Here is a 14,374-nt window from a genome sequence, read left to right as displayed (position 1 = left end):
AGTTTCACTTGAGTCAGCGCTAGGGACTGCAAGACACCTGAAGATAATTGCTGAAGTTGCTCACAAACAGGAAGATGGAAGTCACACGGAGACATCTATGTGCAACTGCATGGGATGCACAGCAGGGGCATGAAGGGAATGTGGAAACAGGATGTTCAAGTGTGTGAGTGTATGAAGTATGTTTGACAACTGCAGGAGAACATCAGCTGAGCTTGAGGCTACAAAGGTGATTGTCAACAAAACAGCATTTCATTCGTATCTAGGACTAATGCTCTGAGAAACAGGTCAGACAAAATGAAGGGATACGAGGGTAATCAAAGATGGTCTGATCACAGACACTGTGAAATGTGCCAGTAATGAGGCTTCCAGCCCTGACTCCAAACCCAGATCTGGAATCAAAGAATAATGCTGCTGCCTCACTCCAGAGGGAGATGGAAAGCCCAAGACGATGGCTAACAGCCCAGTCTTCAATGTAGTTAAGCATTTTAAAATACCCTACTAATGGGACTGCCTGGTCCCTCTGTCTCTCGACTACTTGGCACTCCCCTCTGGGCAATTTAGAGAGGCACGACCACGGACTTTGAGTACATGGGCAATACCAGCTAAGGGAGGAAGAGCTAGAGAGCTGCAGTGTCAATCTGTGCCTGGTGAAACTAATTACATCCAGCCCTGTCTCTTCTTCTTATGAGGGACATTGCTGTCCCCACTTGAGAAATACCCTGTAGTGCAGGGCTCACAAGTTGCTTGTGGTGTTTGCGGTGGTAGAGTGCAGCGCGATACAAACTGTGCATGGGCATTACAATAACAAGAACCCACAGGCTGGGTCTTCTTGAGATATCTAGAACTACAAAACATACAAAAGCTGAATTACTACCATAGGAAATAAAGTAATTAAAAAAACCCAAAATAAAACAAAAGGGGGAGTCAGCATGTGAATGTGGTAAGAAAAAATATGATAGCACCTCTAAGGAGGGGGCAGGGAGAGTAAGAGTGAGATGAGGTCAAAAGGAACCACACTGTGTTGGAGCCCACAATGTACTGGAGGAGCTGCTGGGGACAGTTCTGTGGAAAGCAAGGAGGAACATGCTAGACCCATGCCAGCAGCATGGCACTGCGACTCCCAGGTGTCACACCAGCTTTGAGGAACCAAAGGGGAGGGTAAGCAGGGCAAGGTCCTTGGCTAAGGATGCCCTGCAGCACACACGCTCAGCCGCAAAACTGCCGGGCCTGTATTTCTGCAGCCAAGGCCGGTGCTGGCAACTGTATCAATTGAAGACCCCCTTTTCTATCCAGCACTGACCTCTGTCCTTTCCCCAGATCCAGGGCAACGAGAAATCCTTGTCAGCTCTCGGAGGGAGCAGCTGTCTGCTCTGGGAGAGGGTCCCAGAAACTGCTGAAAGTCCCTCCCAGCCTTCCAAGGTCCCAGCAATGAAGCTCCCTGAACAGGTGGGCTCTGCTCCCCTTTCCTGGCCCCATTCTCTGTGTATTACAAAACAAATAACCCATCGCTATACAATGTAAATATCTGTGACTGGGCAACTGTAGCAGACACTTGTGCATACTGAGATCAGCGCTGGAGGACAGGGCGGCAGGTGGGGCCCATCCTCCTGGGCTCCTCCGGTGTGGAGGCCCCTTACATCTCCTTGGTGCTCATTCTCTTGGTCTTCTCGGCCGTCTCCTAGAGAAAGAGAGTACAACAGTGAAGCTCTGCTCTGACACAGGAGCTGGCAGTGCCCTGAATCCTTTGGTCCCTCCACAAGCAGTGCCAACAGTGGCTTATAACTCAAAAGCCCCACGCCTGTATTTGTTCCCACAAACAACAGGGATCCTCCTTTACTGGGCTCCCCCTTCTACCAGAAGTCTCCAAGTGACAGAAGCAGAGGAATCCCCTCTAGCGAGGAGAGACTCGGTGCAAGGACACCTTCCCTGACTCATGCTAACCTGATGCTTCTGCAGTTCCTGAACGTATCTAGCCAGCTCCTCCTCAGTCAAGTCTTGATCTGGTCGCTGTCGCCGAGAGGGCACCTTCTCATTCTTCCCTGCAAACACAAATGGAGTTCAGTGTTAACTCAAATGGGGGAGGTGTATTTCAGAGGCTGAACCATGGAGAACAAAAAGAGACAGGTTGGCCACAGCACACTTCAAGCTTAGGGAGGCTTTGCTGGAAGAAGGTATGGGCTGGCTTCTTAGAGAATGGGCCTTGTGGCTGCCTGGGACTTCAGAACCTGGGTATCCAGTCTGTTCCCATCTCTCCCTCCCACGTGATAACAAATAAAACCACAAGGAAGAGGCTGCACATTATTTAAAAGAAGCACCTATAATTAGTTCAGTATCTTGGCCTCTTGTAGGGAAGAAATGGAAGCTCAGCGCTATCCAAGTGCAGTAACCGATGTCTAATGAAGTGGTAATTTCACTCAATGGAGAAGGATCTTGCTGATGCATCTGGTCTGATCCTTTGGTTTCACTGTCCCTCTAATAATAGCCTCCAACCCCTCTGCTGCTCTGACTTGGGCAGCGAGTCAAAGAATTGTTGTCCCATTGCATGCTTCTGCCACGGATGCAGGAAGCAAAGGAGGCACTAAGACTGGGTGTTGCACAGCAACTTCAAAGGTTCTTTTTGGGGAGGCAGCAGAGTCTCTCATTCGGTTGCTTAATCTCTGACACCTAAACAAAGCTCCTCTGGCAGCTCTCTTAGTATTACAGTTATCTTTTCTGAGGTGAGTTCCTGCTGCCACAGCCACATGTGAGCTGAGGTGATCCCAAAGCCTCTGCTAAAGAAGGCCAGATAAAAATGACAGAAACTCTGCAGATACTTGTTGCTGTTCCCCTCTCTCCCACTCTGCCCAAGCTGCTGGCTATAGAGCTGAACTAATGTGCTGCTGACAACTCCAACACAGCACTGAAAACAAAGCTCATGCAAAGGCCTGGCTTCTAGGGACTAAGGCCAGAAAAATGCTGTGCAGCACTGGGAGAGTGGACACCGCTCCTTGAAAAGGGCCTGGAAAGCTGGCTTTCCACTGGCCCCAGACCATCTGTGAGAAAGCAAAATTGAAAGCCATTGTTCACGACCCCACCACGACTTCTCACAATTGTAACACGACTGTGAAAGTTTAAAAAGGACCTTCCAGAAGAAGGGCAGACCAACAACCTTGCCTTACAATGAACACGACCTCCCTTCATCTCCATTGTTATTATTTTCTTCTACCCTTTTTAAAGCAAGAAGCTAAAGTGCTTTCTTGGCATTACTGGATGAAGTCTCCTATCTCCCCTCTGTGGCGAGACAGGACGCTAACTCCTGTTTTACAGATACAGTAAATACAGATACAGGGAGGATACTGACACACATAGAGGAACCTACACCTACACGTGTGGTTGCAGACAGTGATCTCTTTGGTCTGCGTGCCCCAAGCCAGCTGGATGCAGAGTGGCTCTGGTTGGGAAGATCTGGTGCTGAATTATCATGAAACCAAATCCAAACTGCATACTACAAACTACAAACACCAGTAGCATTGCCCTCAAGCCAGTTATACACTTTCTGACCTCTAGAACCAGCTTGGGTTTGGCCAACATGGAGCATGGGAAAGTGATGCAGAAGCCATCTATAGAGAAGCTGAGGAAAAGCTAGAGAGAGAAGAAATCTGGGTAGGTGGTGTCCTCAAACAGATAGAAAGCAAAAATCCCTTTTGTATAAAACCATATACAGAAATTGTCTGGAGAGCATACAGACCCTCGCATGTCATTGCAGTGCACACCCAGTTTCCACAGGCACAGACGCAGCGGTTGCACTCCACCTGAGTCTCTGCTCCATCCTCATAGGTTTCATCTTCCAGGGCACACTCTAGAGAGGCACAAAACAAGGGCAGTGGTTGTGAGATAGCAAGCAGGCCAAAGACAACATACTTTGGAGATGCTTTGAGAGAAGAAGTACAGTTTTGGAGGTGGCCTTCCTTCCCCCTAACCACCAAAAGTTTCATAATGACTAAAACATTCATGGTGAATTTGGTGTGTGAAATCAGGCAAAACATAATTTGGGAAAGTTAAACACTTCATTTTGCTTCCTCAAAAGAACACATTTCAATTTCTCAACTCCAAAAGAAATCTCAATATTGGATTTGTTTTAATTTCCTAATCTGTTATGCATAGAAGGGAACCCTCAAAGTGAAAGTTTTGTTTACTCTGAAACAATTCCTGTTCCAAGTGGGGAGAAACTGGAGAAATGATTTGTATATTTGCTGTGGCCCTGAGAAAGGAAAAAAAAAAGTTTCTAATTTCAGCTCCCATTTCTTCTCACAGCTCTATTACATGTTTAAGCTGAGGCCCCCAAAGCACTCAAAGGCCCATATGGTGTTAAGTGAAAACCAGCTGATCGTGTTTTCTGGGGGAGGTGCCGCTTCCCTATCTTCCCACTGGAACAGGCAACAGAGAGTTCAACTTAATATTCCCTAAGAAGCACAGCCTCTGTCTGCTCCTCGGTGCCACCACAGTGGGATGTAAATTTGGCACCTTTGGACCAGCACCCCCTGAGGAGACCACCAGATGAATGGCTGGGTACGCCTGCTCAGCAGAACACTGAGCTCTGTGAACTGTAGCACTAAGCAGGATTTGGAAGGATAGTGAACTTTGAGATGTTCATCAGGGAGGCTCTCTGTGTGAAAGGCAGACCACAGCAGGACTTTGGCCTGGTCTGACTTTCCTAAATTATCCAGACGTGAACTCCTCACATGATTTATCTCCACACTGTTAAATACCTGCCTTGACCTTCCAAGCATACCATATCCACTTGACCTACGCCCTTGCTTCTAAAATCCAAAGCTTTTTAATCACAAGTGCTGTGGGAGCTCTGGTACAGAAAACGCAGCACTTCTGACAATGCAGGGACAAGGGGTGCTGTAGGATGCGAGGCAAGAGTATATCAACATTATTTCTGGGAGTGGAGTTACAGCATCCAACGTCTGGCCCAAAGGTGGGCTCTTTTCTTTCCTCCATTCCCAGGACCCCCCTGGTTCCCCAGAGCAAGTGAGGAGTTCCTACTTTTCTCTGGTGGGTTGAAGGATGGGCTGAGGCACTTCAGAAATTCATTGAAGCTGAGCTTCCAGTCGGCATTTTCATCTGACAGCTCGATGAGGGCATCTACGCACAGTCCCCTGAAAGGAAACGCAGAGGCATGTTCTGCACAGGGCTGTACTAGGCTGGCCCCTGCTCCACTGGCTTCAGAGTACAGATGAGTAAAACCAGTAATAACTAGGAAGGCTCTGAGATGTGTGGCAGAAGTGGCTTCTGTAAGGAAACCTCATTGGATACAGACAAAAGAAAAAGAGTCACTAAATACTCCCAGTCTGGCAAAGCACAGGGAAGTGGGGGGATATTCAGAACAGCAGGAGTAGGACCCTGTTGACATCTACACGCTGTCCCACAAGTAGAGATGCAAGCACAGCCTAACCACAAGCAATCTGTTCTCCTCATTATTTCACACACAGGAAAAGGGAAACTTCTCAGACTACATCTCCATGCCATGCCAGCCCTAACTGCAGGCTACCCATGAGCTGTGTTTTCCCACCATCTTCCTTGCACCAGATCTAGCTATCAGGCAAAAGGTAAGGTCCACTGGAAAGCTAATTTATTAGGGAATAAAAACAAAAATATAATTTTCTGTCACCCAACTCACCTTCTGGCTGCACACCTACTTTTTTTAAGGTAAGAGAGGGTTGGATACATGCCCAATGTGAAGGCTAGGGGTGGGACCACCCTTTTTGGTGGTATTCACACCTGATTAAGAAGCCACTTCATACACAGTTATCTTTACTAGTGCAAGTCCTAACTGGTATTTTCCATGAGTGGATTTTCATGCCCACTTCTTCCCCCCCCCCGCCCAGCCTCCTTCTGGCATCCTGCCCACCTGAGCAGCTTGTTGGTCTCCTGGTCCATGTAGGTGGTGATGTTGACAGCAGTCTCATTCTGTTCCACAAACTTCAGGAATTCAGTGGAGTCCAAGCGAGAATCACCATCGTCAAAGCTCTGTAGGTAAAGATGCGAAGATGTAAGAGTGTCTGATTTATCGGTTCAGGGTACCCTTCCCTTCTCCCTCTTCCATATGTACTTAGCATTTCTGAAGCTTTAGCGAAACAGGTTACATCATCCTTGTTTTGCACAAAGAGCAGAGGCTCAGAGAAAAGCAGCAGCATATCCATACTGGCATCCAAACTGGGAGATGTGATCCCAGCTTTGTTCTCACCAATAAGCTACACTGCCTCTTATTCACCTCCTGCTGCTTGATTTATGGCTCTAACCCCATTTCTTCTCTTTGTTCCAGCCAGCTCTTAGCCTTCTCATATACCTCCTGCCTTAAAGCAGACCAGTTGTGTTCAAGGAGGCGTCTGCTTTCCAGTATGTGTAAATCCAAAGCTGTGCCTGAACTGTGACAGTGACAAAAGGGAAAATCACAGGAAGCAATCACACCACCTCGCCACTGACTTCTTAAGGTCCTGACAGGAATCCTGGCACTGAAGAGCAGGAATTTTAGCCCCAAAATCCTGGCTGTGCTCCGAAATAAGTAATTGTATTTTGCTTTCCTGTTTGGAGAAGTCATATCACAGTGCTGGGCACTCAGAAGGAACTGCTGGACCCCCGCAGAGACAGCTGCAGTACAGCAAGGAGAAAATAAATTCTGCAGAGTGTCGGCTAATTTTTGCCGTGTGACTTGGGGCAGGCCACTGTGTCTCCTTGTGCAGTGCTTCCAGGAGTGCTGGAAGTGACACTGCCTGTTGTTACCTCCATGTGGTTCAGGAGAAACCCGTAGGGCTAGGAAGATTACTCTGTGTGCTGTAGCCTTCATATAACTACTCCACTCACATGCTTCAACAACTTCTACTAACTAGACTTCGAAGCTTCTTGTCCTGCTAGATCTTGTGAAAGCCGCCACAGTTCCCTTAATGACCCAGACTCAGCTAAGCCAGCTTTCTTGCCTTTCAATGCTATGGTCTGCATTTACGCATTCCCCCAGAGACCCTCCAAAACAGAGCAGCTTCCCACTACTGGCCTCACTCCTCTAGAAATAAGGTCCTTCAAGGTCATGGCCTGCCTGACACACAACCGACATCCCAGTGATCCACACAAGTCAGGCTTTCAGGAGGGAAACAGCTTAATGAGGCATCTACAAATCTCCTCATCAAGGAGATTTTTTCAAAAGGTAAAAGCTTCATGTCATCTTTGTCTCCAGTGTTTATTACCTGCAGGGCAGGAATCAGGCCATTCACAGGGGAGGTGTGCAGAGCCGCAAGGCTGGGCACAGCAGAATTCCTCCAGCAACAGCAGAGCCTCATTGGTGAAACAAATTCGTGTGTGTTCGAACACATTTAGTTTGCTTTGCTTGGATTTGTCCAAGTTGCTTCAAGCGCTGAATTCTGCTTTAAAAGTATTTCAGAGCTGTAAGGGCGTTGATACTGTGGATTAGCACCTGACAGAAAAGGGAATTCCCCTTTGGTCTGAGAAAAGGCACGGCTTTGTCATGGAAACTTTCACCCACTTGTGCCTAGGATCAGTGCTCCAGAAAAAGGAGGGCAGTAAAGAGAGTATGAGGATGTCTGCCTCTTGAGCTGCGACCACAGGATTTCACCAGCACACTGACAGCCATGGGGCTGGTGGGGGTGACCAGGCTGTGCAGTGGCAGTGGAGCAAGCCTGTGGCTGGCTCATACATTTCAGCAAAGCTCCTGACCTGGGGAGGCTCGGTGTGAAGATGGCTGGGGACAGCACATTTGCAGGGGGAGGGACTGAGCAGCTCTGCTCTGCAGGATGCTGCAGCTTTCGGGTGCTGGCAGGTGCCGGCGGGAGTGCCTAAGGCAGTGGGCCACAAGCGGGTTTCCACAGACGAGCAGCATTAATGGCTACAAAGGCGAAGATGCTCTCTGGAGCGAGGGGACCAGCTCCTCTGTCTCACCAGGGGATGCCATTGCCATGGCAAATTTGCTTGCAGCGCTAACTCCTGTCAGGCACCATTAATCTCTTGCTGTCAACAGTTTATGATTTAAACACTCTCCCCCTTTCCCCACCTGCTCCTCCAGCTCCATGCTGAATGCTTTGAAGTCTTTATCGGGAGCTATGCGTGAGGGGGAGGGATGCAGCAGTGCATGTGGCAGGAGCATGGGAGAAGCGTGTGATCTGCTGCATACAAAAGGGGGTGGGGATGGGCTGAGGGACAGAATGATAGGGAGGGAAGAGGAATGGGATTATTGCAGGGCCCAAGACTCATGGGCAGCTCCTCTCTCTTTGTAGAACACTAAGGAACTGCCAGGTCTGGGCCATAACTGGGCCATGCTCCTTGCAAGCAAAAGTTCTGCTTGAAGCCCCCAAGTATCCCCTATTCTCACCTCAAAATGGCCTTGGGACTGTCTGGAATGAAGGATCAGCAGTCTCTGTCCCAGCTTCTTGCTCTTTCTATCTGCATTTCCAGCACTTTCATCCATCGTTTCTCCTCTGGCTACTTTTTGTTCCCTGGGATCAGTTCTCTTCCCCACTCCCACAGGCACACCTGGCCTGCCCTCCTCCTTTTCCCCAGGGCAGGTCAGATCTCCAGGGATGCTCCAGGTCTGGCCTATCCCATAGCCTTGTCAGCAGTGCCATCAGCAGCTGCTGCAGGCAGCCCACAACAGATCACACTAGGACAAACCAGATCTCTCTGGCCCCAAGCTTGACAGGCCCATCACACAGTGGAGCCTCTTGCGTGGGAACATGGCAGCTGCTTTGCAAGTGACAGGACAAGAAATGTTCTCTGGCCTCTGAGGCAGGCATTGCTCTACTTGCCTTGAAATACTTGTCCAGGACTTCGCTGTAGTTGCTGCCCTTGGAAAACCAGCCGTCTGGGATAATCTCAGCTTCCAGCCACTGGATGACGCGGCGACGAAGCTCATCCCTGTCTGACTGGTAGCAGACGACTGTCATGGGAGAAGGTGTAGTAGAAGAAAAAGCAAGGATGAGAGAAATGAAGTTGGCAGGGACACTACAGAGAGACGACTGGAAATAAAGCCAGCCAGCCAGCTCTGATAGCAGGCTGCAGGCCCTTTGTCCTTGGAGATGGGCCACGGCCAGACCAATGCAGAGGTGCTATGTGCTGAATGGCAGATGGGCTGTGGGTGACACCGTGTGGCAAGGCCAGAAAACGACACTCTTGCCAAAAGCTTTCTGCCTTCCCATCCTTAAAGCTTGTGGAATAGCAACCCATCATGACTGATCTTGGCGCAAAATGTCTCCAAACTGAGAGAGGAAGGTGAATGCCTGCAGAACAGGCACTCGACCGTTAACCCTCAAGTACCAAAACCTCCATCCGCTGCAAGGGCAAAGACTAGACTGAGCAAGCTGCTGCATCCAAACATTTGAATTTTAGAGCCTACTATCTCAGGAGACTTTGTTTCTTCAAAGCCTTGACTTGCCCAGTCTGATAGGAAATAAGAGGGTGTCACATTGTGCTTGTTCACAGTGCTTTACAGTCACAAGTTTCTCTAGGTGAATATCACCTTGTATGCTAATACTGAACTATGCATTTAAAAGCTAAACTGAAAGCCTACATCTTCTGGCTTCCATGACTTGTCACACCCGCCCAGAGGTCAATGGAGCCAGAAGGTGCATCAGTGTGCATTTGTGCTGCTACACACATTAAGAATCTCCTTCTGAATCCATGACTACAATCACAACCAGGCAGATAGATAAAGTAAAATCTTTTGGGGTTTTGCATGCTACATGTTGAACATCCTTGAAACTTCGAGGTGGTGGCCATGCCCTGACATGGTCCTTCCCCTTAAGCCTGTACAAGAGTGTGCTCTCATCTGTGCTAGGAAGCTGAAGTTGACGATTATATAGCTCCAGCAGTTAAAGGCCATGGATGGGAAAAGGGTCCCCTTGTGAAGCAAAGGCCAGTGCCCAAAATTCATGGTCTTAAGTACATAAGGCAATGCATAGAGGAGAAACCAGGCACAGGGAATCAGAGCCTTGCTGGCTGATGGGAGAGGTGGTCCAGCTACACCTCCTGACTTTCCATTCATTTCACAGTGCTACCTCTCTGCCCCTTGTGCCCATCACTTAATCACTCTTGAAGAAAAGTCTCCTTTCAAAAGAGTGCTCTTGGAGTTGAGGACATAGCTGCACAGTTATTGTGTCTTAGATCCCCATGAACTATGCAAAAGTCTCTTCCCTCAGTCTGTGTGACAAACACAGATTGTGTCCCTAGGGGCAAACTGGGTTTCATTTCACTTTGTACATGCTCAGAGTCCCTGAGACAGTGGAGAGCCCAGGAGATGTATGAGCTCTGAAAGGTTACACAGGAGTAAAGAGCTGGGCAATAGTATTTCAGCTGATTTATCAACTCTGACTCTGCTACAGCCAGTGCAGAGGTATGACTTTTACACAGACTTCTGTTTTCCTGAATGCATACAGAGGCCCAGGGCATGCAAAGAGAGGGCTTCTTACCTGGACTTGCAGCTGGATTCTCAGACTTCTTCTCTGTTAACGGAAAGAAAGAAGAGGATATTTCTGATGCATGATGAAGCAATACAAACCTCTTCCCACCCTGGGTGCCACTTGGGCAAGAGCAGAGGAACCTGAGAGTCTTTGGAAACACGAGGGTCACATATGTGATTAAGAGACTGGAACATCTGTCCCCCCGAGAGGAGACTGAGGACTGCTTAGCCTGAAAAAGAGAATGCTCAGGAGCAATCTCATAAATGTTTAGAAATCTGATGGGAGGCAATGAAGAAGTCTAAGCCAGACTCTTCTTTGTGGTGCCCAATGACAGGGCACGAGGCAGTGGGCACATACTTAAACACATGAAATTCTGTCTGAACATAAGGAAACACTTTTTTACTGTGCAGCTAGTGTGGGGATGAGTTAAACAGCCCCACTGTTGAGGCAGAATCCTTGCTCCTGAAGTTTTTGAGGTCCCTCACGAACATGGATGGTAGTATGGGCTTTGGGGCTTTATCATGAGAGATCTCCCTGGCTGAGGTATCTGTCTGGCTGAATCCACATCTCAGAGAGAGGCAGACAGGAGCAGGAAGTTGCACCTGTTCTCCTGAGTGCCCCTCTCCCAGCAAACCAGGGAGACAACAGCTCCAAGATCTCACCACGGCCAAGGTGTCCCGAGTGGGACAAGGTCCTGGCTAGTGAGGCCTCTCCTTTGCCTTATTATCATGCTTGGTTGCCGACTCTCCCTTCCTTAGAGAGTAGCTGGCCCTCAACGTTGGGGTTACCTTTACAGTGGCCATCATAATCCACCTGGATCTTGGAGCCAGTGAGGCAGGCATCACGGTGCAGCTCACAGTGGTTCAGGTACGTCTTGCCATTGCTACCACACACAGGCCTCTTGTGAGGTTTGCATTGCTGTGAGAGAGACAGAGAAGACAGCATTTTGACTGTGTCTTCAGGCCAGCTAGAGAAAGGCAGGTGAGTCCCAGCATCCACCCAACTTAACACAAGATCTTGGCACAGTCCCCTTGGCCCAAAAGGTATTTGGAACAGGCTGAACCCACCCACCATCACCTCAGAAAAACCTGCACAGGGAAGTCTGTGGGTGTGGGTTCAAACACTTTATACCAGCCTCTGTCACCACCACCACCACCACCACCACAGAAGCCTTCTTGAAAGCAGAGCCCAGCAAAGAAACCAGTTCCCAGCATAAATATTGAGTGAAATCCTGCAACTGCTGCTGTATATGCTATGGATATGCCTGCTCAGAGGCACTTCTGCGAATCTCTTCTTTGCACCTCTGCTTGCTCAACTCTGTAGACTCTGCTCCACCTTTCCACAACCAAATGCAGAATAAACCATCAGCCATGAGCAAACAGCACAGGGAGAGTTCACCAGTGTCACTGTTCAGGCTGTGGGCTTCTTTCTCCTGTCCCTTTCAGTGTGGCCAAGCCTACCCTGAGTGACAGACACTCTTCCTGCTAATAGGACATTTCACTCTCCAGTGTCCAGGCTGATAGCATCAGAGCTGCAGGCTCTGAGGGAAGTGGGAACAGAGAGCCCATTCCCAGGAGCCAGGCAGGAATGGTTTGAAAGCACAGGGCAGAGCAGAGTAGGGAGACACTGTGTCTCTGCAGCTGGGAAACACTCTTCTAATCATCTCTGGCTCCCTGCTGGATGGAGCTATTCATCCTCACAGCACTCTACCACAATTATTTCCATTTTACAAAAGCTGATTTTTAGTAGGGTGCTTGTAACCTCCTCAAACAAGATGCCAGTGAGGGCAGCCTCACAAACCACTCCCTAGAGTGCCCTCCAAAGCCAGCTGCATATCAATACCCTCCTGGGCCTTCCCAACAAAAGACCTCCAGCCGAGTCTCCTGTGTGCTGTAAAGACAGGAGGCAGTTGTGTGAGCAGCACAGCTGCAAGTCCAGGACAATATCTACCCTACAGGGCTCTTTCCCCATGCCACACTGGGAAAGGCCCTGCTGTTTGAAGAGCCTCTGTGAACTTGCAGCTGCTTCAAAACAGCCGTAGCCTCATCCCATCATGGGATCCTTCCAGTGACCGAAACCCAGCCAGGGGGTGATGGTGGTGACACCTGTCCCAGATGCAGAACCTGTGCTGTCCCATACCTCAATGCAGAGGCAGGTTGGCTCTCCCTTCTCAGTCACTGCACACTCCCGTCCAGCTCCGCAGAAAACATTGGCACAGATCTTGGATTTGCTTCTTGGCTCTTCCTGCAAGATTCAAAGTAAGAGACACAAAATACACCAAGTTACCCAGAAGAGCAGCAACACAGCCTTAAAAAACCAACACATTTAACATGTAGATCAGACCAAAGAGCACCAAGGTGGTAAGACACAGATTACAGAACAAGAGAGATGTGACTGCAATGGATGGACAGCTCAGACAGTCACCAGGAGCAGACACAAGAGCTAGGGCTACAGCCCCAGCAACAGAGGGCTTCCTTGAGGCCATTCCCATAAAACTGCCTAGGAGCAAAGACAAGCAAGAGAAAGTCTAGCACAAATGGCAAGAATAATTCGCTCATGTCAAGGACTGCTGTCTTCAAAATTTTTTCATGGAGTATAGGGAGCAGAAATGTCTTTGCTTGAGGCATTTAAGAAGAAGGTGAACATAACCCTGGAGAAAGGCACAATACCAAACAGAGGGATCACCATCAGGCACTAGATAATGCCCCTGTTGCAAAAAAACTTCACAAAACTACACGACCTATTATCTTGCCTCCACTGGCCAAGATTAAACATTTCAAAGGAAAAAACATTGTCATAGATAATTATACAGTAACCTTCTCACAGAGAAAATCTCTCCCTGGTCCCTGACAGCCAGCAGTTGACTTACGCCCTAAGCACAGTTTATACACTTTACAGTTTTCTCCTAGCCAAAGTCATCACAAGTATTCATGTTGTTCGTGTAACTGTCAAATCCTTCTTTGGAGTACCACTGCATTCCCAAACTGGTGACACCTAGCAGGAAATATTTTCACAGGTTAATCATGTTTTCAATAAAACCACCATTTACTTTTATCAGTTTAATGCCTTTTTTTTCCTTTGACTTTCAAAAGAGAAGGTGGTTCCAGGGGTTCAGACTTTGAAGACTTTGGTTTAATTCCCTGGTTCGTCATTAATTTCCTTTGTGACCCTCTTTTCATCTAACATTTTCCACCTGTACACTCAGGATGTGCTTCAGGCTGGTCAACTGGCCTCCTCAGCAGTTTTGTATCAGACAGAAGACTGGGGAATGTAAAATAATCAGTGGGATAGGTCAATCACATCTGCTGTGATTCTTCTCTCTAATACACAAAGTTGGGGGTTTTTTTACCTTCTCATCTGACTATTATAATTAACCTCTCTTCATTTATGGTATCTTTGTGCCTTGATTGTATACTTTTGAAAGCAGGTGATCAAAAAGGAGCAGAAATTGCCTGAGGAGCAAGCATTATTGATACACATAACGACAAATGCTGAGCACATTTTTTCTCCTGTTGCCTCCTTATCCTAATTTTCCTTTTTTTTAGAAACTATGACTTAAGAGTGAGTTGCTGTCTTTACCGAACAGCCCACAGTGACCGCCAGATCATTTTCTGAATGACCTGGTCTTCAGAATATTTTGTCTGCTGGCCTACTACACAGTCACCAAGCCCAAGAAGGTCTTTTCAAAGCACTACAGGATTCCCTCCAGATTCACATAGCGACAAACACCCTTCCTACTCTCTGTAAATGTTCCTATCATGCTGCTTATCCTGTAAAATAAAAATACAGTATTCAGACACATCAGTCTTAGCTCAGAAATGTGCAGTGTCCTAGGCCTGCTCACCCCATGAAGACAGTCTATTATCCTCCCTCTGCCCCTTCTGCTGCATCCACCTCTCCATAGTTGCCTTCAGGTGGAGGAGCAG

The 14,374-nt window shown here is 48.2% G+C and overlaps 1 protein-coding gene across 1 annotated transcript; it reads right to left on the bottom strand.

Annotated features, from left to right (window-relative positions):
• Nucleotides 1–1,246: 1,246 nt before the first annotated feature.
• Nucleotides 1,247–12,692, bottom strand: FSTL1 (follistatin-like 1; the record flags this gene model as incomplete). Its single annotated transcript, XM_010191584.1, has 9 exons — nucleotides 1,247–1,678; nucleotides 1,942–2,039; nucleotides 3,728–3,838; nucleotides 5,032–5,144; nucleotides 5,897–6,015; nucleotides 8,799–8,929; nucleotides 10,458–10,490; nucleotides 11,237–11,366; nucleotides 12,588–12,692. Coding segments are annotated over 9 exons (885 nt in total), but the record flags the coding sequence as incomplete, so codon positions are not given.
• Nucleotides 12,693–14,374: the final 1,682 nt, after the last annotated feature.

Source organism: Mesitornis unicolor, unplaced genomic scaffold, assembly GCF_000695765.1.
Source record: "Mesitornis unicolor isolate BGI_N332 unplaced genomic scaffold, ASM69576v1 scaffold38239, whole genome shotgun sequence".
Taxonomy (NCBI): domain Eukaryota; kingdom Metazoa; phylum Chordata; class Aves; order Mesitornithiformes; family Mesitornithidae; genus Mesitornis; species Mesitornis unicolor.
Note: the sequence above shows the minus strand (reverse complement) of the source record. Positions and strands in the feature narration are given on the sequence as shown.